The sequence below is a fragment of the Columba livia genome, chromosome 1, assembly GCF_036013475.1.
Source record: "Columba livia isolate bColLiv1 breed racing homer chromosome 1, bColLiv1.pat.W.v2, whole genome shotgun sequence".
Lineage (NCBI taxonomy): Eukaryota > Metazoa > Chordata > Aves > Columbiformes > Columbidae > Columba > Columba livia.
In genome coordinates this window covers 101,031,164-101,056,697 of record NC_088602.1, presented here as the reverse complement: position 1 = coordinate 101,056,697, position 25,534 = coordinate 101,031,164, and the positions used below count along the sequence as shown (strand labels likewise).

At 35.4% G+C, this 25,534-nt stretch overlaps 1 protein-coding gene across 3 annotated transcripts in view; it reads right to left on the bottom strand.

Annotated features, from left to right (window-relative positions):
* Positions 1 to 25,534, bottom strand: part of CFAP47 (cilia and flagella associated protein 47) — a 309,801-nt gene that overhangs the window by 66,974 nt on the left and 217,293 nt on the right. For all 3 annotated transcript variants that reach the window (XM_065070474.1, XM_065070480.1, XM_065070488.1), the window contains 5 exons: positions 20,352 to 20,527; positions 17,949 to 18,056; positions 13,717 to 13,828; positions 6,346 to 6,450; positions 1,819 to 1,975 (listed from right to left, as the gene is read on the bottom strand). In XM_065070474.1, coding sequence (XP_064926546.1) covers positions 1,819 to 1,975; positions 6,346 to 6,450; positions 13,717 to 13,828; positions 17,949 to 18,056; positions 20,352 to 20,527 — 658 coding nt within the window. The remainder of the gene's footprint in view (positions 1 to 1,818; positions 1,976 to 6,345; positions 6,451 to 13,716; positions 13,829 to 17,948; positions 18,057 to 20,351; positions 20,528 to 25,534) is intronic.

The window sequence follows — 25,534 nt, the reverse complement described above, 5'->3', positions numbered from 1 at the left end:
AAGGACAAGATGTTACTCCCTCATAATTTAGCTGTTTTAAAGGACAAGTATCATTTACCTCCATAAAGATCACAGTACAAAATTTATTTTCTCAAAGAACAGTTTTCATAATTCCACAGATCACAGAAACATTAGATCATCATCGTGTCAGGTCTACTGATGTGTAAAGAAAAATGAAGACTGAAAACTTCTGATGCATAAAAACCAAGATCAGTATTTCACGGTCTCAGCCAGTTGTCTCTGCACTGTCTCTATTACTGAAAATATCCCTGGGACAAGTTAATGTTCTGTAGTTAGAAAAATGACTGTTTTCAACTAAAATACTTAAACAATACAGGTTCTGCTGATGTCTCTCAGAATATCACAATTCGCTAGGTTTTAGTACCAATATTTAAGCTTTATAAATAGTCTCAGATGAAATTTCATTGTGGATAAATTTGATTGTTCTTTTCCATTATTTTGCAAATAGAACATCTGATTAGCTTTTTTACAAATAATACTTATTAATAGTAGTATCGGAGTACTAAACTGTGCTATCTGGCGCTAGATTTATGATCAACAGGCCAAGCAGTTTCCTTCTCATAATTTCTCTTGTTCAAATCAGGACACCAGCCTGCAGTTTACACTAGAATAAAACGCAGTGGACTCCATGAGTTGTAATGCAAACCTTCATGTCACACATATAATACACACCTAAACTTCAAGAGATTACACAACCATTTAACTCCTGGTCAAATAGGGTGGGTTGCACAGCTAGCAATTCACAATGCTTCTGTCAAGTGCTAGAGCTAAAATAAGACAAAAGGTAGATAGAATGAGAAGGAAAAATAGAAATAAAATTACATTACTAACAATATAATATTTTACCGCATTTTACTGCTCCAGGGATGATGAATTGACAAACAAGAGCAATTTGAAAAAGACATATTCCAACAATTTATGAAGATACCTCTGGACTGAAGTTCTACCATTCACCTTGTCATCCACTTCCCCTAACTTACATTGCACTCTCCGTCATCATCCGTGTCATCAATGAAGGTCTTGAATAATACGAGTCCTAGTACTGACCTCTGAGGTACTATGCTCATTACCAGCCAGCAGCTGACCATCAAGGTGTTGATCACTATCATTTGAAACCAATAATTTAGCGAAGTTTTCAACCCACTCTGCAGTCTGCTTTACTCAGAGTGAATTTATCTTTCACTGAATAAATTTCAGTCATCAAAGAGAATCTGAGACTCCAAACTTGAGTTCTATAGGATCTGTGAAATCTCAGTACAGACAGCAATCGGCAATCTTTAAAAAATAATGTAAGATCCAGAATTATCAAACTATATTTGAAAATACTGCTGAAACATAATTGTGTGGAAGCTCAATCACAAAAAAACTCTGATGTTTTGTCCTATTTAACTCCTTTAGCTATCTAGATTCTGACTTTGGAAAATAACTGAGGAACAAAACCAAATCCATACATTAGCTATTTGGCTTAGACAAACAGCTCGCAAAATGCACACCAGCAGTCTCTTATCACCTAAATGCTATAATGCAGTCCACTGTCAACAACCAGCTGCCTGTATACATGAGGATGTACGAACCTAAGAGGTCTCCTATGAACAGGTGTTACAGATTTGTGTTATTTCTTAGCCCTCACAGCACAGTCTACAGAGCTTTTCAGGGTGGACATTAATAATACACGATATCTCTATTGCCAGGAAATGGAATGAAGCAAATGTAATCCCATTCCACTCATACTTTTAATGAAACACAAGGAGTGTAAGTTCTTCCCCACACCTTATAAAAAAAAAAAAATGTTTTTACCTGTCAGCACAACATCTACCAACACATTTTCAGGAGTGGGATTTTTGAAGGTTATCTTGACAGAAGAACCTTGGCCAATGCATGCACTTATGCTGGTTGGTTCCATTGACTGAGGAGGAAGACCAGTCCCCGAAAGGTAAAATATCCACTCTTTCAGCTGTAGATAAAACGTGTATCATTATTTATTATTTGATGAGTCAGATGTGTGCATTTTAAGGCATTTTGTCTACTTCTTTCTTCTAGTGTTCTATCTCTTTTTTCTGTTGTAAGTGGTTTAACGCTTTTCTTCTTCCCTCAAGCTGTTACGTTACCCTAAGCATTGCTGTCTGGAAATCAATAGTTCCAGTTTTGGAGATGGCCACATCTCCTTTTTGAATTTAACTTCTGTGCTGCTCAGAGTACAGAATGTTTAACATCCATATAGCTACTGAGAGCTTACAGTGTACTGAAGGGAAACTTAGGCAGTCGCAAGAGGACAATTCAAAGCCCATGTATCAGAACCTGAAAGCAGATAAAATGAGAAGTCCTCTTTAGAAAACAATGGAAGAAGGCAAATAATTCTTTGATGGGACAGCTGCCCACCCAAAAGCTAAAATTTTTACTCCAAAAAAAGAATGTTACCTGCTATACACAGAAGAACTGAAAAGATTGAAATGAACTATTGAATACAGAGTATCACCACAGAGCGGGGGGGGAAAAAAAAAAAAAAAGGAAAATATAGATAATTAAACTGATGTGCTAATTTTGATCAATTTTTCAGCATGATGATAAAGAGTTAGTTGCCCCACTTTTCCTCTTTCAAGGTTTTAAATTGTAATGTTAATAATGCCACTCATTATGGAACCTTTAAAGGTGAATAAGCAGCAATCGTGTATGGTAAATGTACAGATACTATTGTTATTTTAAGCAAAATGTTCAATTTGTGCAATCGTGTTGTTGTCTTTAATTTAAATATCAACCATACAGACTAAAATCTGAGGCTTATTACAAACTGCTCCAAGTGACCCTCTGATCTGTTTTATTCGTTATCACTCAAAAAGGTGTGCATCACAAAGAGAAGAGAAAATAATAAATCAAACCATTATTCTCATATCTGAAAAGGAAATCTGTAATAGAGTTCAAAAATCTAACAACAATCAATTTAACTACTGTAAAAGGTGACTAATCCATTGAAACTTCTCAGTATAAACACAGCTAAATAAAATGGGACATCATTTGTCTGCAGAAAATCGCTTTGGACAGGAAAATTGCATGTCTTAATTATAATTTTATAGAGAAATATTTGATCCCACAAGGAAAAAGACATTTTAATCTTACTGACGGAAATTCATTAGTAAAATCCATCTGCAGCAATAGGATTTTAATGGAATTAAAAAAAAAAAAAAAGAGAGGAGGAAATGTTTCTACAGTGATGTAGAGATTACTCAGTAGTGGAAGTCAGAATATAAAAATAGAGCTTACGTTTGTTTAGGTTTTAGACAGTGATTTATGTAGCCTGGTTTGTGGGGACTTTTGCATTCCTCAGACTAATAGGAATTTAAAACTACCTCCCTTTAAAATTGCATTTTATTTGGTTAGAGTTGACTTAAACATGACCTATAGTTTATGGTTACAGATTCATGAGTAGGAATTTAGCACTGCTCACTATTCAGATTCTGATGGGAATGCTGCTGCTATGCAGACTTAAAAGCAATGGAGGACTAACTCTTTGAGTGAAGTCCCTTTGCTGGTCACAGTCAATAAGAAACTGCCCAAGAGTTGCCAAGTCAGCATGCCATAATATTTGTGTTTCTGACTCATGATCTTCCTTATCCCATCTGCCTCAGGAAGTTAAATGCAAACAAAAGGCTGAACACACTTTTTAGGCTTCTTTTGAAGAAATAAAATGCAGGCATGAGGATGCCAGAAGACCATGTTTTCAGAAAGCTGGATGTGTAAAGCTATTAGTGGTGTACACTGGCTTGTTATTGACAGTTGGTTCTTGCTCACAAGCACAGTTACAGTTTTTTTTATTTTTTTTTTCAAAACTCTTAATACAGAATTTGTGACGTAGAATTAATCTTACAATGCTTTCCAGGACCACTGTAAATCTGTGTGAACCACTCTGTTCATAGCAAGTAATTTTGCATTAAGGTACATTGCAGGGTTGGAAAGAGTGCACATGCTCATATGTTGTACAGGTGAGCTGTAAAGATCAAGTTTGAGCTTTATTGCTTAAGACTTGGGCTCATCATCTACAAACACTGTTTTGTGGGGGTTTTTTTGTGGTTAACAAACAGGGACTTTTTGAACACTATTGCTTCAAGTGCTGAGCACCTTTGAAACAATGCACTGAAACTTTGTCAAACTGAGCAGCTAAAGGAGTAGCCAAACAAAATTAGAGGTCAGTTTGGAAAATAAAACAAGACAAACAAATAATTGTACAGATTATGGCATAGGCCTGCTTTGCCTGACCTGCAGTTGTTCTGCACTGACCCACTATGTGGTAGAGCTCAAGATCATGTATACTCAGTACATGAAATCAAGACAAAAAAAAGATCAAAAGAAATAAACCCCAAACAAACAAAATGCCAAATAAACAAACAAAACCCCCAGGATCTAAGATTAGGCTCGGTTTCTCTGTAACATTACTTACTACAGCTAAGCTCTCTACATTACACCTGCATGATAGCGATGTGCTAAAAGAACAGGATAATATGGATATATTAGAACTCTGGGTGCAGGTATGTTCAAGCTGACCTTTTAGTTGTACTGTCCCAACAAACTTAATTTCCAATTTTCACAAAGATTAGAGCTAAACTCAGATTCACTTTGTGAAGAGCTCTCCATGCCTCTTCAAACCAGTAACAAATGAAGCAGCTAATAGCACAGAGCAGTTTCTCTCAGTTCAGCAAAGAAGCACAGTCAGAAAGAGTTAAGGCCTCTCCTACAAGTATTGTCATTAACTGATTTCAGATTAGTCAGCTGTTCAGCTATCAGATGGCTTAAGTCTCCGTTCAGATATATTTAATCAGAGAAATCAAGGGAGGGAAATCAATGTCAGGGTGGGGCATAGTGTAAAAAGTTGTTTGAGGCATCCACCACTCACGAGAAACATTCTTCAGGTCTTCATTGAAAGGGAAGTTACATTCACTCTCAGCTATCAGTATAACAACTAGCAAACTAAAATAGACTGAGATTAATTTGATAAGGACTGTAGCAGTGAAAATGAATGAAATTTTACAAAATTGAAAAGATTCAGTCATAAAAAGAGCACAAAGAAATTACAAAGGCTATACCAATACCTTGAAACAGTTAAAGGGATCTGGACAAAGAAACTAGAAGGATGGGATATTGACTAAATTTTAATGCAGATAAAAACTTGGAGATTTGTCATAATTTTAAAGGAGATGCACTAGAAGAAAATAGTCAGGTGTCAGGGCTAAATTAATTCCTGAAACATTTAAATTAATTGTATTGTTTTATTGTTTCTGTATTTGGAAAATAATTTCTTTTTAAAAATATAGGTAAGATTTTTGTGTACCTTTAGGATCAAGACAATATAAGGACATTCAGTCCTCTTGAACTGGCCTTGGATGTATACCATTCGTATGAGAACTGTTGGTTCCTGTTCTTATCCTTAATAAATATTTAAGAAGATAGATTCTGAAAACAAAGGCTGTGCTAACACTACCTACAAATAACCTGTCCAACACACATTATCAGGAAAAAAAATACCACATCACTTCCTTCACTATTTGTCTTCTTGATATAAAAAAATGATTGCTTTTGAAGTATTACTTAAAACACTACTGAAAACTCCTGGTAGCACTTAACTGAAGTAATTCACAGGTCAGCAATCTACTAGGATGTCTGAAAGTCCAACAAGAACACAGAAGTCAAATGCTTCAACCAACCACAGCTCATGTGAGAAAATATTATAATTTACATCATATTATCAGTTTTTCTTTTTGATTCCAGTTGTAATTTTTAATCAGCTAGTAACTCATGTTCACGACTCATGTCTGTTTACTTGTTTCTCATTTAAAATTAGGAAAATTCACAGAGTCAACAATTCTAAGATGCTCAAAGTAAAACCATTTTCAAGCAAACAGAAAATTCATTTTTTCAAGTGTATGATTTACCAAAATTCAGATCAGATAAAAAAAATGAAACAATTTAATTTTGTCTGGGGTTGGGAAAAAAAAAAATCAATATATTTTAGAGGTGACAATGTTACAAAGTGCCAGTCCACTGGTGTTAAAAACACCAGAACTAATTACCGAGAAAGCTAAAATTATTCATTACTTATTCTAGCTCCCAGGCCATTATGCCACATTTTAATACTGTAAATAAAATAATTTCTGTGTAAAACTAAGGTTAAAACAAATTATAACTTTTTAGCATCTTTGCATTTGCTCTTTCATTATGCATCCAGCCATTAAATTGCAACTTGACCTTCAGACTGAAACTCTTATTTACGTGTCCATTAAAAATACTATCTAATCTGAATTCCAAGTGCTGTGGGCAGAAAACATAGTATCATACCTGTGAACATTTGAAGGTTATTGATGTGTTGTGATTGCCTCTTCCAAGAGCAGATGGACAGAATTGCACAGGTACTTCAGTGGTGGAATGGGGAGCAACAATCAGCTGTACAAAAATTAGCAAAGGAAAGAGACGGGGGAAAAAATCAATTTTTCTTTTAGTCTGTTTCTGTTTTGTGCTTTGCATTGACAATATTGATGTTTACGTGGCTAGTGCGTTCCACCAGATGCATTCTCTTCTCTCAGCAAGTATAGGCTGCTAAAGCAGCAAGTACATTGCGGTAAACAAACCCAGTGACAGTAACTGCATTTTCATTCCCCAGAAACTACAGAGCTGGCGTTACAGATTGCTCCAAGGACATGGACAGCGGCTCTCACAAATACCGTTCAAACATGACTTTGGTGTCTGATCGTATTGATGACATTAAAAGGTTATCACACTGACCTCCAAAGACGTGAACTGACTCATAAGGGAAATAAATGGTAGGTTTTAATAAACTAGTGCTTTGCCTCTCTTCTGCTTACCGTTATCTAAACTAACATTGTAAATGGTGTTGCTAGTTTCCTCTTGCTCTGAAGTATACTTCTGGAGTCTCAAATGCATGGAAAAAAGCAAAGCAGCTGACCACAATGGGGTCTTAAATATTTTTAAGAACTAGATAAGCAGTGAAAGAATAAAACTATGAATAATAAAAATGCCAGTGCTTTGGGAGAATGAAGAGCTAGAATCATTGAATACACAATTACCATATCTATTTTTTTAATTTGAATAAGTACTAGGCTTTTAATATCATACATATGTTTAAATAAAGTTTGCTTGCAAGTACATATAAAAAGATGATTGGAATTATGGACACTCAAGCTATATTTTGTAATGTGTATATAATTTACAACTAATAAAGGCCAAAGCAACAACCTACAACAGCTGGCACTGACAAGCCTTTTTATAAAGTAAATGTCAGCCCTGGAAGAATGGGTTGCTAACAGGCAGTGAACAGGAATTATTAAAACATTCGTCTTTGTGTAATGCATTTAATGGCTGCAAGATGCCTGACTGCACCAAGTCCTGCAACCTTCTCCCACCCCAAGGGTTTGCCTCTGCTCTGATGCACTGCTTGCTTTGGGGTTGAGGAAGGCTTGATCTAATGGTGCAGCAGGGCAGGGACTTCCACCAGTGTCCCTGTCCCACCACACCCAGAGACAGCCAGCAGAGCCATGATGGGGACAGAGACCCATTGTGGGACCAGGACCACTAGCCATGGCCACAGCTCTGAGGCCAACCTTGGAACCCCAGAGGGTGGAACAGAGACAGAGGTGTCCACTCCCAGCCCCTGATGAGGCTTATGTTGCTTTTCCTCACTGCTGCATGGCTTTCCCTGACATCTCAGAGCCAGACCCAGATGGGGGTCCTGGTCTTGTCAGTCATCTTCTGGGTGTGTCCATAGGATACCAGCATGATTATGTACTGGGATGCTGGTGTACTTTGAACAACAGATATTCCTGCTGACGGTGGTGGGAGCTAGATTGAGCAGAAGAGAGGACAGGGCCTAGATGTGGTCAATTAACACACAGAACTTGAAATGTTATTTTTATCTTTTGGGAGGCAAGTTTTAAAATAATTTGCCAGAATATTGCCATAACAGTATATTGGTCTGAAGACATTAACTGTCTTGTCTATTGGGGGAGGAACTGTATTTTTTTCAAATTTAACAAATTTAATTTTACAGCTTCCACTGCATGACAACAGCATTTCTGGAAGGGTGAGTAGGTGGGTCTCACACACAGAGCACGCATCTCACCACTCCTGCTCCCATGCAGCTGTCCCAACACCTACACCTCCCATTCAAGGAGAGCAGCACTGTTGCGTCGCCCACACTTCACAATCGCCTACGTCCCATAGGTGGGTGATAACTTGAAAGCACATTTGCCGCCAGCAGTTATCTACCACCATCCCATACTTGTCACCTTTTCAAGGTTTCTGTATTACCCAGAATAACAGACGTGAGGGAAAGTCAGCTCCTACAAGCCACCTCCATCCCCATCTGCCCCACTGCCCAGAGTTCATTTAGCTGTTCATCATCTAAAATGAGCCTGAACAGCTCATTTCTCAGTGAGTTCCTGGGCATGCTCAGTATCCAGAGACCTTTTTTCAAGATGTACCTTTTTTACTTTCATTTGCAGTATAGTTCCTTCCTGCCTTGTCCGAACCAGACAGCCCCATTTATCAAATGCAGACTTATAAATGGAGAAAGAACATTAATGATTACCCCCTCACAAATACTTTTGGAGGAAATGAAAGAGCAAGGCAAGGTCAGTTTGGGGCAGCATAAGAATACATGATTATATTAAAACTACAATTTTAAAATTTATAGTAATTTCACTAAGAGATCCACATTATTTGGAATAATAATTCTCCCATAAAGATGAAACCAGACTGGAATTCCATTTTTATAAACATTACTTGACATATTATCATTACACAGAAAATGCACTGCCACAATGAATTTAAATAATCAACACAGATTTATGATAATGTAGAAGATTGCCTGCTCTGAAAGCAGAAAATATTTTTATTTTTTACATTATAGATCTGTTTTACAAAATTACTTTTTTATTGCACAGTATGGTGTTCTGCTGTATCTAGAAAGTAAATACTCTTTTGAAATAGAGCATTTACTTTCCACTGAAAACCAAAGAATAAATTGCTTTGAACACTAGATTTGAGAAATAATGCTAACAACATGTTTAAAGAAGGGCCATACTTCGCCACAATCATTCAATAAAATATGCTGAATTTAACCCATCTCCCGCCTTTCATTTTGTTCACACAAACAAGTGTCTCCTAAGATACTCTTATGAAAAGGAACTGGTATCATGGCTTTTCATAAGATCTCAGATATAACTGTGCAAATGCAGAAACTGAGTCTAAAGAAGACTGAGCAACTACACATGCATTATTCTTGTTATAGATCAAACAAAGGAAGGAAAATGTTCATTAATTCTACAAGTTCATTGTCACCTTGATACAAAACAATACTCTCAATCATTAACAAAGTACTAAAGCTTGCACACAGAAGCTGAAACTGCACTCCTTTCTGCCAGCTCTTCTTTATTAAGCTATTTTTCTTCATTTAAAATTGTGTTTCATAGCCAATCAGGATAGAAAACAGCTTCATGAAAAAGGTCTAGGCTAGTTATAAGCCAGGAAAATAGTAAGCTGAAGATTTGGAGTGAAAGCATGTTTATTTTTAGTAATATAGATGATCCCATTTGTAGGAGTTTTTTATACGTGTAAGTTACATCATAAATATAGTGTGTATAAATACACACATGTGAAATCTGTCTATGTATTTATATAGAGAGAAAGAAGTTGCAGAACATAGCAATACTGATGATTGAGAATTTTGATCTGTTAAATACTGGGCATGAGTCCTTTACAAGAACTAAAGATAGCTGTGGCTAGGAAATAAAAAAAAACATCCTAATAGCTGTTCTCCCAGGAATTCATAATGCCCAATATGTTAATGAAAAACAAGTTAGGAATTTTGAAGCAAACTTATGGGACCTAATTTCTCTTCCAATTTGGCAGCAATTATAAAAATGTTTATTTAACCTGTGTACCTAGATAGCGTAGGGAAGAAAAGAAGGAAAACAAAAACTAGGCGTATCACATAAAAGGAAAAAGAAAGGGAAAAAAAAGGAAAAGGAAAAGGAGAAGGAGAAGGAGGAGAAGGAGAAGGAGAAGGAGAAGGAGAAGGAGAAGGAGAAGGAGAAGGAGAAGGAGAAGGAGAAGGAGAAGGAGAAGGAGAAGGAGAAGGAGAAGGAGGAGAAGGAGAAGGAGAAGGAGAAGGAGAAGGAGAAGGAGAAGGAGAAGGAGAAGGAGAAGGAGAAGGAGAAGGAGAAGGAAAAGGAAAAGGAAAAGGAAAAGGAAAAGGAAAAGGAAAAGGAAAAGGAAAAGGAAAAGGAAAAGGAAAAGGAAAAGGAAAAGGAAAAGGGGAGCCCATAATCACGTAAAGGAAATCCTTGAAAGTCCTCCAAATTCTTTAAAGAAAACTAAGATGCTATATTCCCTTTAAAGTTTTTTTAGGCTACAATTGCAAAGCTGCTAACAAGATACATAGACTTTTCTCATTTTTGTCTGTTTACAAAGAATTTAATGAAGCTGCTCCTAATTTGCATGAAACTGACAAGAGATTTAAAGCCTTAGAATTTCAGTTAGACTTCATTAAGAACCCAGAAGTTCAAGAATACTTAGGTGTAATTCAACTGGACCTCAGGAAAGCCTATTATTAATGATGCCAGTACTTGAAGTTGAATCAGATCTACAGAAAGTAATCATTTGTGGTATTTCAGTAATGCCTTGTTTTGCAAAATGGTACTGGAAAGGTGGGCATACACATGGAAGTATGATAAAGATGATATGAATTTTTTTTAAATTCTGAAATATTAATCAAAATTTTAGTTAACATATTAGGCAATTTATCTCTAGGAAAAATAAAATTCTATCTGGTATTTCTGTTGAATCTGGTCTATCTAACACAACTCAGTGACTGATAAAATCCATTTGAGATGTTTTCTGACTGACAGCCCAATATTTTTAACTTTTCTACATCTTAGATGACAAAACCAAATATGGATAACTGTATGAAACACTAAAATCACCAATTTAGAATATGCAGCATTCTAAAAGAAATGTACTAATTCTCTTCAAAGATTACCTATCTTAACTGGACAATACTGTCTTCAATCTATGCTTCTAATAATTTGCTCTTTATTTTTGCATTTCATCTGAGGATCCCTCAAATTAGTGTAGCCTCAGAAATTTTCTGCTGACAAAAAAAGCATTATTTGCTTTAAAGAGAGCAGAAACTTGAATAATTAAGATGGGAAACTTTTTCCTTAAATCACCAAAACAATGAAACAGGCACTAATATGAACTAATACTTGAAACACAGGTTACAGTTTATAAGAACAAGTAGTAATTTTCTGAAAGTTGAACACAGTGCTGTATGGAGGAGCTAGACGCAAGATGCAACATATTCAGGAGAAGCAGCAGATATTTAAAACCCCTCCACTGCCTTTGTCATCAAAAACTGTGAAAGTAATCACATTATCTCTTCAAACATGGGTCTGCAATGGAAGAAACAAGTTCCAAAAGGGACAGATAGAAACTAGTTCCAAAAGGGACAGATATATGAAATAAATATTATGTAGTTGCTTCTAGCAAATTCACCAAAGGTATTCTTCAACTGGAAGAACTACTGTAATTCACAAAGAACATTTCACAATTCAATGCATAAATTATATTTAAAATCAAGTATTCTATTGAGAAAAGAAATAATGAAAGAAAATTACTTTAGTCAGTTTTCCTGAGCAATGTAATGTTGTTATTTGTGATATGTGAATCTCTGGTAATAAATTAGGCAAGTTGAAAGGAGGATGGTTTTTTGTTTTTTTGTTTAATTTCCTGGACAAGTTAACGTGCAATCTGCAAGAGGTAAAAGTCACTATAGTTAAATTTAATCTACTTCTGTGCCAATGACCTAAACACAATATGTATAACTTTCTGAGATTATTAATATTATTTGTGTCCATTATCTTAGCTCCTATTAAAATACCAATTAATGAAATGATTAGTAATAGCACTTGCTCATTTTAACATAATCTATGAAGATGTGTTAATATTCATTATATAAAAGACAGACTAGAATAAATATTTCATGTTTTATACTTTTAATTTAATGTAATACTATCTATGGAAAACACAGCACAGATCTTTAAATAAATATAATCCCCTTTAGCTGTTATCTTTAAAGGCCTTTTTAAGCACACTTGGTCTTGTTGTACCACTATATTTGAGGCTGAAAGCTGTTTAGTTTCTGAAAGCCAAAAATGTACACATTATGACTTCATGGCATTCCTCTATCTTGCCCATACGATCAATTTTCTACTTTCTCAGCTTTATTTTAGGATCTTATTACAATATTTCTCTCACCTGCCTCTGACCCTTATACCATTGTACGCAAATAAACCAGATCTGGTGTATGTTTTCCCTGTGTTATCCTCTTCATGTCGAGAAAAGATGCAATTGCCATTTCTTTCCTGTCTGCAACAGGTTCTTCATTTTTTCACATTAAAGGTTTTATATTCATATCCTAATAAGAGGTCTCCCTAGCCTCTTGCAACAGAATTTCTGGGCATCTGTCCTTTTTCTCATCTTCTCATCATACAAAGGACACAAATGAATAGCATCAATTATTAACATCCAAAGAGTTCTTTATAGGACCTGTGCTATTAACCAGTGATCACTGCTCAACAATTTATATTCTTCAGGGTCCTGACCATCTAGAACTCTAGCTAACCTCAATGAAAACACGAAAGCTGAGCCCACCTAAACTACTCTAAGACCTTGAAAGTAAAAAAAAAAAAAAAAAAATTATAAATATATATATATAAAGGGTGAGTGCCATGAGGATGGAGCCAGACTCTTCTCGGTGGCAAACAAGGGGTAATGGGATCAAGCTGGAACACAAGAGGTTCCACTTAAATTTGAGAAAAAACTTCTTCTCAGTGAGGGTGACAGAGCACTGGAACAGGCTGCCCAGGGAGGTTGTGGAGTCTCCTTCTCTGGAGGCATTCAAAACCCACCTGGACATGTTCCTGTGCGACCTCACCTAGGTGTTCCTGCTCCAGCAGGGGGATTGGACTAGATGATCTTTTGAGGTCCCTTCCAATCCCTAACATACTGTGATACTGTGATACTGTGATATTGAGCAGCAAGATGGAAGGGCTTCTGTCATGGAGGAGGGAAAAAATGGCATACATAATAGTAACAGGATGAAGATTTTCTCAGTAGAAATCAGTCTCAGGGTAAATGCAAGTTTGGAGAATAAAATCATTCCACATATTTGCTTGATGCTTGCTCATGGCTAGATCGACAAAATTCTTATTCATAGGCCTTGCAGATTGGTTATATTTTTACACTAACATTTTATATACTTACCTAAATACTTACCCAGTTATCGTATTGATTTTTAGAATCATATGAAGCTTCTAATACAGCTGGTTTATTTACATTTTCTCCTCCTAATATCTTTCAAATATTATTTGCAACCAATACTGCAGTCCTTCTTAAAACTATTCCACAAAGCATTCCAGGGAAAAAAAATCTATACTTCAGCTTATACTGTTTTTCAAGTTTAATTGGTTTTGTCCTTAAGATATAAAATCTCTAGAATGCACACTTATAATGTCTTTAACCCTGGAGACCATGTTGTGTCTTCTGAATCCAAAGTATGATACACAATTTAATGTGTTTTGAAGAGAAGGCTTTCTTGTACTACTTTTGTGAAAGCACACAAATCTTACTTACAGGGTGTTTTGGATCAGTCTCAGTTGAAAAATTGCTAGGATTGCTGTTTTCAACTTCTAGCTCCAGAGTTTCATGTGTAGGATTAAATAGAGGTATGTATAGATGAGTCCATCTGGAAAGAAATATACATATCCAATGACTACTAATTACTATTTTCTTCAATTGCATTTTATCAATGATCACATGTTTTCTTTCTTGAAAAATGAGCACTTTCTAAAAGAACAATTCTGTTCTATTGCATTAGTATGTCTCCCTTAGTATGGACACGTATTTAATATTAATAACAGTAAAAACTGGTAGCAGTAACTGTTCAAATACTTGGGTCATTCATAAGGTCAGATTTTGTCTCACTGTACTTCAGTTGTCAGGAATTTAATTTAAATTAGTTGGTTTAAGGGAGTGTCTAACTCCCTCAATGCCCAACAAGCAGAAAAATATTTTCGGGGTATATTGGTCCTGATGTAGATCACTGAAACATGGAATCAGTATTCATTGTCGACAGGAGGAGCCTAGACTTAATTCCTTAAACTTAATCCTTAACTTTTAGGTAGGAAGATGTGGAAATGAATCCTAGTGTCTCCAGTACCACAACTTCACATTTATCATTAGGCTCCCATATGCAGATTTGTGTCTCACCTGTCTTTCCTTACTTTCTGTAGGTTTAACTTTGGAATAAAACATTTTAGTCAAATAGATGATTCAGAGTGCCAAGGCTAACAAAAAAAATTTGGTTCCAAAAAGTAAAATAATTGTAAGTATGTCTTATTATTCTGTAGTCTATCCGTAGTCTCACAGCCTGCCTCAGGAAAAGCACTGGACAAAAATTAAAAATAATCAGATAAATGATAGTTGCAACTCCTTTTTGTCTAACTAATGGTTTACAGGAGAAGTTTGTAATTAAGTGGTGCTGCCAATAGCTTTTGATTTACTGTCATGAGGCAATAATTCTTCTTGATCATCTTGTAACCTTGAGATCTCAAAACAAACTTAGTGTTCCACACCAGCCATTTACATGGAGGTTCTGCCTGCTTCCCTCCTCTGTCTTCCTCTGCACGACCTCAAAATATGTTTCATTTTGTACAATTGTTGCATTGTTCATTATAATATAATGGTAAATCATCATGTTTCACATGTTGATTATGTATTTCTGTCCCAGAACAAAGACTGGAGTATGCTGATTGCCTAAATGCTGTGCTTTAAATCAGCTGGTGATCGGTTCTACAGACTGTTCTTTATTTTCTAATTAAAGAATAAACAAACATAAGATACTTTAAATAGGGAGCACATTTTTGAAATTAATTCATAAGAGTCCCAAAAATTCCTCTATTCTGATCAAAATAATATATTATTTGCCTTTAACAAAGATAAATGACCATAAATCACATTCTTGTTATAACACCAAGGGACACAGAAAAGAGATTCAAGGTGAATCAGTGAACACAGTAAATAAGAAAAGTTTGAAAAATTAGATACATATATTGGTTTTGCTGCAATTTATCTACCTAATGGATATTCCCTCTAGTCAAAGCTATGGCAGGTCAACTGCCAGATTGCTCCACATATTTATCCTCTGGAAAAAATTAGTCAGTTAATCATAGCTAAGTCAGTAAGGAAAAAAAGTACATAAAAAGCAACATTCAGAAGAGAAGGTATTTCAGTTCAGGTTTTAGGAGTGTAACTTCAGGCCCTAAAACCTGTGTGCAGGTGGGCTTCTTCCAATATATGCAGTGACATAAATCCATAGCAGCTGAGTGGTAGATTTGGTTTTGGCTAACGCTGTCAAAGAATTACATCACTGATGTCTCAACAGCAGAGAGTAGAGAAATATCAGGAAACTTTCACACAAGAACTTGGGATTCTCTTGATAATTCCTATTTTTCATGTTTACCATCTCTTTCATACATAAAGCTTTGTCAAAGGGAAAACTATGTTGGAATACCTGAAATTTCAGTGAGCAACTATTTGACTGATAGAGGTTCTTCAAGTGATCAAAATCCACTAGGAACCTCTGCCACCCCACATAGATTGACTATTGTGGTCATGCTACAAAAACTTGTTGCATATGACAATAAATTCAAGACCACTGTAAACATAATTTGATGGACTCATCTTCAATGACTCCACTATGAAGCCCGTAGGAGGATGGATAAATGAAGATGGACACTATCAAGGAGAAGGCTTCTTTGCTTGGAGGCGTATGCTAAAGGATGTATTCAATCTACTTTGATGGGGAAAAAAAGTTATAAACTCAGAACGTTAGGGCATCTGAAGAAAGATTAAAAGATAAACTGTTAATATGTATTATTTTATCTTTCAAGAATTTGTCAGAAATTGATTCTAAGTTTCACAATAGTTCCTGGCTCCCAATCCAGTTCCAAATGATAGTTTCATGAACAAAAATTCTGAATTTTTCAGATTGATGGCAACAAGAATGTGGCAATCACATAATGAAAAACACTATTCTTAGAAGGATATCACAAATGATAATACTTCTTCCATGATCAAAGAAAAGGTGGTAGACTGGAACTGAGTCTTAAAGAACTGCAAAGCTTCACCAACCAGAAATCCTTCAAACATTTTATGACATTTACAGTTCACATTTCTGGGAAGAGAGCAAAGTACACCCATTCAAAACAAAGAGCAGTCGATACTTTTGTTAAACAGATGACACATAAATGTCTACCTACAATGCCTTTACATATTCAGCATATATTAATGCAGCCCATTTACTGGGACTATCTCATCTTTTCAGCAGGTATACAATTCTTAGTAATTTAGCTGTAACATCAATGTCATCATTGATACCATTGTCCAAAATTTTGAATTTCAAGAAGAGGACAATGTGCTGACAACACTATCGAAATAAATTTCTGGGAAAAAAAAGGAGAATATTGAAGGAAATATCTGAACAAAAAGGATACTCTACAAATCTGAGAATATGGCAGATAATGCAAACAGAAAAGGAAGAAGTTTGTCAGTTTTGTTATACTGTTTTATAATATGTATAAACATATATGAAAGAGACTACTGTTAATTTCCTGCTTTACATTATTTTTGCTGCTGCTGTTGCTATAATAATAATTAAACTAACTAGTACTTCATTGTTTTTCCACCACTATCTGCCCAGGGCAGATGTAGATGAGTTTATTTACATACATACAAGAATTACAACCTGCATATACTTGTAAAATGAAAATAAATCTCTTTTGAAAAAATAAAACATGGAATTCAATGAATTTGAGCTGATCTTTTTGACAGGGAAGTGCTGCAGTTAATGGGGCTAACCCTTTCCAACGTACATTTTGAAAAGGTTTTAAGTTCTTTCTAAGTCCTAACAGTGTCAGCCTACAGAGTAGAGAAAAATTATGGGTTTTACTCCAGTCAACCCAGAATTTTACAGTAAAAACCAGGAAATAGCCCAACAGACTTTCTTAGAAAAGCAGAGTGAAAAAGGCATTGCCAGTTAACTCTGGACTGTGCATCACATATGAACAGCAGAATATATTCACTCTCAAAAATTTGTTCATGTAAAATTTGGTCACTCTGTAAGAACATTAATCATGAAATTTGTCAAATATAAGATACAGTGAAGTGGAATTTAGCATTCAGAAGGGGAGTGTGTCTTGAAAGTTTCATCCTAAAATATTGGATTTCTATCTTGAAAATCAGAACTGAACATTATGTTATCAAAACACAAGATGAAATTTTATTGAAGGAAGACAAGGACTGGGTTCATTTCTCTATCTACTCTAAGTAAACAATTTTCTTAATAACTGCGGTGTTCCAGACATGTATAACCCTAAGATCTGCAGAACAGAAGTTGTATTTGCCTTTTCTTGAGAGGTTAAAAGAAATTGATAACTGGTATACAAGCATTTGTAAAGCAGGACTCTCAGATATCTTCCTAGTTTGGAAAGACGAAAGAAACAGAAAATAAAAAAAATCCACACAACTCTTTGTTATGGATCTTTATGATCACATTCTGCAGTATTTTCAGAGTTTTTTCTATACAAGGACTTCAGAGGAAGTCCACATATAGGCTAAAATTCCATTTCAGATGTTTTTCTGTAAGGAGAATTTCACCTATCTACATATATATCTATGAAAACTATCTGCAAACTATTCTAGTACATATACTGCACTATTCTGGCTTTTTGATGTAAACACTTCATATATTTTTCATGCCACTTCAAACAAGTGACCAAGTTTGGCAAGATGAACTACATACTTACTTTCCAAGCTCACATTCTATTTCAGGTAGACTAGTTGGCAATGGTGTCTCTACAATCAGCTTCAGTGCATACCAAAACTCTCCAATGACATCTGACAGGAACATAACACTAAAAACAGATACATAAGCTTAATATGGCACAGCTTTTGTGCAGACAATTAAAAATTTACATATTAAAATTCAGGAAAAACCTAATGAGCTCAACACAGTGAGTTCTTTAATTAGCTCCCAGTTTTCCTGTAACACTTCTTGCTGGTATTTAATTCAGCTATCAAAAACTGATAGTATTTACAATTATTGATTCAACAAAATCTCTTCTTCATATTTTAAAACTTTTTAGCATAACAAGTTGTTTGTTGGGTTTTGTGTGTTTGTTTTTCCAAAAAAAGTCAAAAGCATTTCAACTGCTGACTTACAAAATTCAGCTTTAATTTCATTTCAGTGTCACAGTATTTTCCTTCTAGTCATTTTGAACTCAAAGAACAATTAAATAGTAATAGTATTCACTGACTTTAAAAAGTAAAGCCTTTAAAATCCAACTGTGAAAACTGAGGAATAGATATAGACACATTTATCAGCATGACAGAGATATGCTTCAAAGGATTATTCAATATACTGGTATGATATACAATCAAATGTTGTCATGACTGAAAATTGCTTGCTGCTAGGTGAGATATGTACAGCAGTATATTTCTGTGACAGACCTTCTAACACATCCCTATTGCAGATTTCTATTTTTTTGAGTAGCAGAGTCATACTAACATTAAACCAAAGCACTGCAAGCATATAAAAACTTACATGAAATGCACTGTGCAAACCCATGACCCATTAAGGACTAGTTCTTGCTCTAAATGATAGATAATTATGTCTGTTTCATGACTTTACGGTTCCAGACTATCCTCTGTGCCAACAGACTCTTTAAAGTGAGTATAAAACAGTGTAGGAAAAAATCATTCATTTGAAAAGGTACATCTGCCACAAACACTTTCATAACACTTTTTCCCAGCTGCTACCATAGCAAAGGAAACTGAGCATGACATCAGAAAAAAATATAATAGTGCAGATGCCATGCGGGAGTACCTTTGTCCAGCTGTAACTGTAGTCCTTGGGAGCTATTGCAATTTAAAGCAGCTATTAGACAGCTTCCTAGTACAGTACGACATCATTGTATTTGATATGTACAGGTGTGCTTTATGTCATCTTTGTATATGTACCCCGAAGTCTCAGCCTACCAATTGGTTGAGCCCAAAGTTTCGCCAGTTAAAATAAACCTTTATTCTATTATTTGAAAATTCTGCACTTGAAGAATACAAGAAATATTATCTGGTATGGAAAGCTGAGATACAATTCTCATTTGCAGCTTCAGAATGCATAATTTCTACAAATTTAAAACAAACAAACAAACAAACAAACAAAACTTACTAGAGTGATAACAGTACTCATTTTTATAAAACGGTATTGCTTGAAAGCTGTATTGTACAATGATACATGCCATTATTCTGGTCTTCGGAAAATATCAGTAAAAGCGAATTGAACAAAACTTTGAAAGACATGGATTCTGGCTTTGTAAATATTCAGTCTTTGAACACAGATCATCTGTTTCTGCACTCCTCATAAACCACCAGCCTACCCTCCTCCCATCCCCATATTTTTGCCAGTCAATGGAAAACTTGAAAAACAGGGAGTATTTTTTCAGTCAGCCCTTCAATTAAATATGCTTTACTAACCAAATTTCAGGAAAATAAGCTTGGTAATTCTGGACTCTTCAGTTACTTGTTGAACTGTTTTAGCTGAGACTAAGATCAAGAGGTCATCTGTTTTTGTATTGCTAATTATCATATCTGCATGGTTTCTTTGGGGTTTCCAAGGTGATGAAAAAAATGACATTTAAAACCTCTCCATATTCATTTAGTAAATCATTGTCAATTAACGGAAGATTCTGAAGTTAAATGGATTTATGTGAAGACTGTTAAGCAGTTCTTTACTTGGATTTAGTTATGTTGTTACAGTTCTGTTCCTTCTCAGAAGAAGAAATTAAATCACATTGTATCCTTTATGGAACTTACAAATTTATAAAACTAACAACTCATATGAAGTTTTCAGAGGGGACTTCTGATATTATGTATATTTCTAAAACATTTTTCACTGAATTCTAGTGAACTAGAAGTAGATATTTCAAATAGTAGAAATTGTTCTGCTGGCTGTCAGACATGTTTTACCCTCAGAGGAAAGCTGCTATTCGGGATAAAATATATTTAAAGTTGAAAGTTTTTTTAAGTCTATTTATTACTATTTGTAGGCTTTCTTAGGGCAATACATACATTAAATGACCAAGGTTTCAATGAAGGTATTTCGCTTATTAGTACAAAAGCCACAACCACAGTATTAAAACTTTGCAACTTACCTTGCATCTGAAGTGCCAACAGCAGCTGGGGAAAACTTTAGTTGATACAAAAATGTTTCTTTGGGCCCAAGAGTCAAAGCCTTTTGTCCACAAAGTGATGGATTCTCCAGCACCACACTCAGCTGGAGAATTTTATCTGCAGGATTAGTGATGGGAATATGAATTTCAGTAGTACTCTGGAGAAAAAAAACAAAACAAAACAAAACACATGTGTAAGCTGCTTACATGATTTACACATAAGTAAACACAGACTATACCTTTGTTTGATGTGTGAATGAACCCAAAAGAGGGAAGTTGCAGAAAGAGAGATATCAGCCAATATTCAAATAGTAAACTCTGTAATTCTATAAGTAAGGAAAAGTTCAAGTCTTCCTGGCCAGTCTGCACTCTAATAAGCTACTTCGCCTCCCAAGGTTGGCTGAGGCTTGCCAAAATACACCTTACAGGCAGATCTGATGAGGTTCCAACCAGGCAAACATCTCCCATCAGCCAAGCACAGAAAGTTGAAAAGGTCCATTTTGCAAGCTGGCAAATGATTCAGGCTGAATTCCGCAGGATCTATTCCTCTTTAAGTTACATCATAATATTTGACATTGAAACACCACAACCAGAATAAACATTAGCTCTCTCTTTTCTTTTTGCCATTTCCCTTATTAGTGGTCTCCATATCCTTCTATTTAAAGCCTATGAACACTTCAGGCAAGGAACATCTTTTTTTGACCATCTGGAAAACACGGTTACTATAAAAGATGTATAATAAATTCCAGTTGCTATAATAAAAGGGAGGCAGACTAGGGTCTGATTAGATAATTATGCATATGTTATGTGTGGGACACCTTTAAGATGCTCAAGAATTGGGCAGAGGTGGCTCCCTTCACATAGCTGCATTCTTGAGATACTCTTGAAACACTGCTATGTGCACTTCTTTACTGTATGGTTAAAAACATCATAAAACCATTCTATGTACCCAATGTGTGTAAATATCCACACACTTTATGAAAAAAAACCACTTTAAACAGATAGGAAGGAATATATTGATGAAGGAATTCCACCATCACAATCCAGTATGTGTAACTGCTGCTTAAAATACATATGTTCTAGTCATATATGCTAGCTATATGAAATACTCAAAATCCCAACCCAAATATACATATTTACATCTCTGTATCTATCATTATCCCTATTTTGGTCTCTTGCTTTTGCTCTAACCAAGCACTTTATTTAAAAATGCAGGGTTTTTAAAAAAATATATGGTGATTTGGTTGTCACAGCAAAATTTTGCCTTTTTTTTTCTTTTTTTGTAAAAAGTAAATCATTTGAATTGCAATATGATAAGATAAAAAGATAAAATATATATTAAAATTAATGCACTAAAAACTGAACACAAAATACTTTACAACCCCACACATAGATGCCTCACACTACTTTGAGCCTGCCTACAATTTGGTAAATTTCTATATATTTACATTTATAGGAAATGATTACTGGAACACACATAAAACACATTTAATGTTCTACAGATGGCAAGATTATGCCAACAATTTAAATCATTCAAGTGACTTGCCTCAGTAGAATGGGATTTAAATTTGCCATAAAATATTTTAAAGTGCAGATTAATAGTTTTTACCAGTGTAAACAAATTTCTGAATCTATCTGCCATTTTATCGCTAAAGGCTTCATAACAATTTTACAGTAAAACATCTACATGCTGTGTTGAAGAAATACTTCTTACAATAAAAAGGAAATATTGGACTTCTTATTTAGGAAAAAAAAAGCAGCAACTACCAAATAAACCTTCATAAGCTTGTACACAAAGGAGATTTTATATTGCCAACATTAGCTTAATGTAGAACAGTGCTCGCTTGCCAGTATAAAATGAATTCCTAGAATTATGTGCTTCCCAATAATTTACTAGGAAATTTCCCTGGAATTTCTGTAAACATTTGAAATATCTACTGCTTCATGGATGGCAATAGGAGCAGATATACATTTATCAACAGAATGTATATATATTGTACATTTCTAGGTCTTAATGGATTGTTATGAAGGCATAACAATGGGATAAATAAGAAAATGCCGATGAGATTGTTAAGAGTATTGTTTTTCCTGAAAGTACCATTTCATCAGGAAGAATGCAAAGGAGTAACATCATCCACAAATTCTAAATACATTTATAGTCATTAATTTACATCCACATTTCCGTGTTGTGTTTTTAGCATACATTTTGACAGAGGAAAAATGTAAAAGCTGAAAAAAGAAGATACTCTCATTCCTCAGGTATTTCTTGTATCAAGGCTACCAGTGCCCAAGATGTGACGAAGTAGCATATAGAAAGATTAACACATTCTAAATTTACTGTGCATCATCATCTTCTGTGTGTTCATTCTTCAGGAATAATCCTATGTAACCGTCATCAGGTGTCAGTAAAAGCATTATGTGGCCAAAAATTCTAAGAGACTAATTACACTTTTCAATGCTTTAGAACAACTGTTTTCAATTAAAATCCAGTTTCATAAAAGATATAACATTTACACCATATTTTTTGTACCTTTTCCAGCCCATGCACTTTGAAGAGAAAGCATTTGTACTTGCTCCTGAGTTTGCCAGGCTGCTGCTATAGAAGCAAAATTTGAAGTCAGGTAAGTGGTAAGAATACTGTTTTGATAGGCCCGGTAAGATATTGCAGCAGAAATTCTGCCCTTTGTAGGTCCTTGTTCAAATAATTGTTCTTCTAGATTGACAAGTAACAAGTGCCCTCTTTCTCTGTGCCACACCTGATGACAAGTAGGAATGTTGCTTACTCAAAGATGAAGCTTGCAATTGTGGCAATATCCTTGAAAATATAGCCTGGCTGCCTTACTACAGTGTGGGAAACTGCAGCAGGTCTGTGGAATCCTTGACAGAAAATATGAGAGTAGAGATCAGCCTTGAGATATTAAGATTTACCCTTGAGAAGGATGGGAGTAAAGGAGTATCCGGAGAGAGGAGAGATGTACCCATGAGAGAGAAGGGGATAGAAGAATAACATGGATGATAGAAAAATTAACCAATGAGATGTTAGTGCTGTAACTTGTAACCAATAGTGAAAAGACACATGAACTGGTAGAATTGTATAAAAATGCACTTGTAGCAATAAATGGCGTCTATTACTTTCATCTTGAAAGAACTTGGTCCATGTCTTTTGTCCGTCTCAACCGCGACACTACAGTAGGCTCAAAATGACTAGAGCTTTTAATGTCACCATCCATGTGCCTATATGTCCGTAGTAGGAGCTAAGCTAGAGTCTCCTTTAGATTTTTATTATTATTCATTTCCTTTTCTTGGAACAAAAGAGGCTCAAGTGAGTGGCTCAGCAGAGTAGATGACAGTTTCAGGGTCATGCTGGGCATAATTCAGTCCTGTTTGGTGAAATGAATTATTGACATCAGAGCTGGGTCTTGAATTACCTGAGGCAAGCTGCTTCCAACACCCACCTGTCCTCATCACTGCTTCTCTTCACACGTGATTCTAACCCAGACCCACATGACCACATTCAGCTGTGTTCTTCTCCCATTGACTATTGAACATTCAAACGCATGGAGGTCCTAACTACGTCTTGAGGGGGTGAGTCCTTTCAGCTTCCTAGTCACTCGTAAATTAAAGGAGCAGATCTTTGTGAAGTGAACCACCTCCCTTACTGTACAAGCTCTATTTTTTTTCCATTTCTCCTCTTTGTAAGGTAAACTAATAACCAAGATAACAATCTTATTTCCATGTAAGGGTATAATGACAGAGAATCACAGCACTGCTGTATCTTGATGCTATATTTTCCTATTTTACTTGCCATATTTTCTTTACAAAATATCAGCTTGCAAAAAGGCACCAGCTGTTCATCATCAGTTAATTCATTATCAAAACAGCAAACTGAATTACTTGAAATCTAGGACTAAACACCCTAAGCAAATTATATGTTTGTAAAACTTTCTTAGTGAGAAATTCATTCTTATCACTATCACAGTACAAGAAACTAACTAGAAGAAAAAAAATGCACACAGAACATTTAGTATTAGAGGCTAATAGTGCAATGAGTTTCAGGTGTAAATTTACATACACATTTAAATATAAAAATCACACTGAAATTAATTTGGCTTATCTGAAATGTGCATTAGTGGCTAAGTAATAATGCCCTAAAACACAATACAGAGATTATTAGTTTATAAGTTATTACAATAATTCTAAGCTCACTGACAAAAAATACAACACTGTAAACCTCTAATAGGGTCTAGATATTGTAGCAAGCAAACAAACAGGGAAAACAATGTTTTGCAACAGTGTCTTTCTGAAATTGAAAGAAAGGAGGGGACTGCAAAAGCTGTGACTCTGAATCTATGATGTCCTCACCTCCACCAGTAGAAATCATTCACATTGAGAAGCCCATACCAAAGTGATACTACAATAATTTGTGAAGTGCTAATGGACTAAATTTAATAATACGCACATATCTGGACTTCCACTCACCCCAGTTTTGTCCATCTGTATAATGATTCTGGTTTGATATAGATCAATAGAAGAAGTTGCAGCAAAGACTTGAGGTGATTTATAAGAGAAATGTCATATTAAGACAATTATAAAAAACATACATGACAAGGGCATAGAGACTGACTCAAAGTAAAATTAATATCCCAGATTCCCACACCTGAGGAAGTAATAACTATGCTTATATCTTAATGAATATTCCTTTGCATTTGAAATCAAGTCTATCTCTAAGTCTATTTAGACTGAAGCTCAATCATTCTCCATCCTTCTGAGACCACGGGCAGATTTTCGTTTCAGATCCAGCAGTGTGACATGAAGAAAGTATTAATTACAGCTATTTTTCTCCAACCACTGCACTGAAGGTTCGCACTTTCAGTGACCAGCTGAGTTGCCTAAGCCATTATGGCTTATCAAAGCTGAATCAGGTTAGAGAGCACTACTAAAAAAATATAGCTAGGTTAAATAATTTCCATTACCACAGCCACTTGGGAAGGAGATAGAGAATCACAGAATGTTTTGGGTTGAAAGGGACCTTAAAAATCATCTAGTTCCAACCCCTATTCCCTGGACAGGGATGCCTTCCACTAGGGCAGGTTGCTCAAAGCCCCATCCAACCTGGCCTTGACCACTTCCAGGGATGGGGCATCCACAGCTTCTCTGGGCAACAC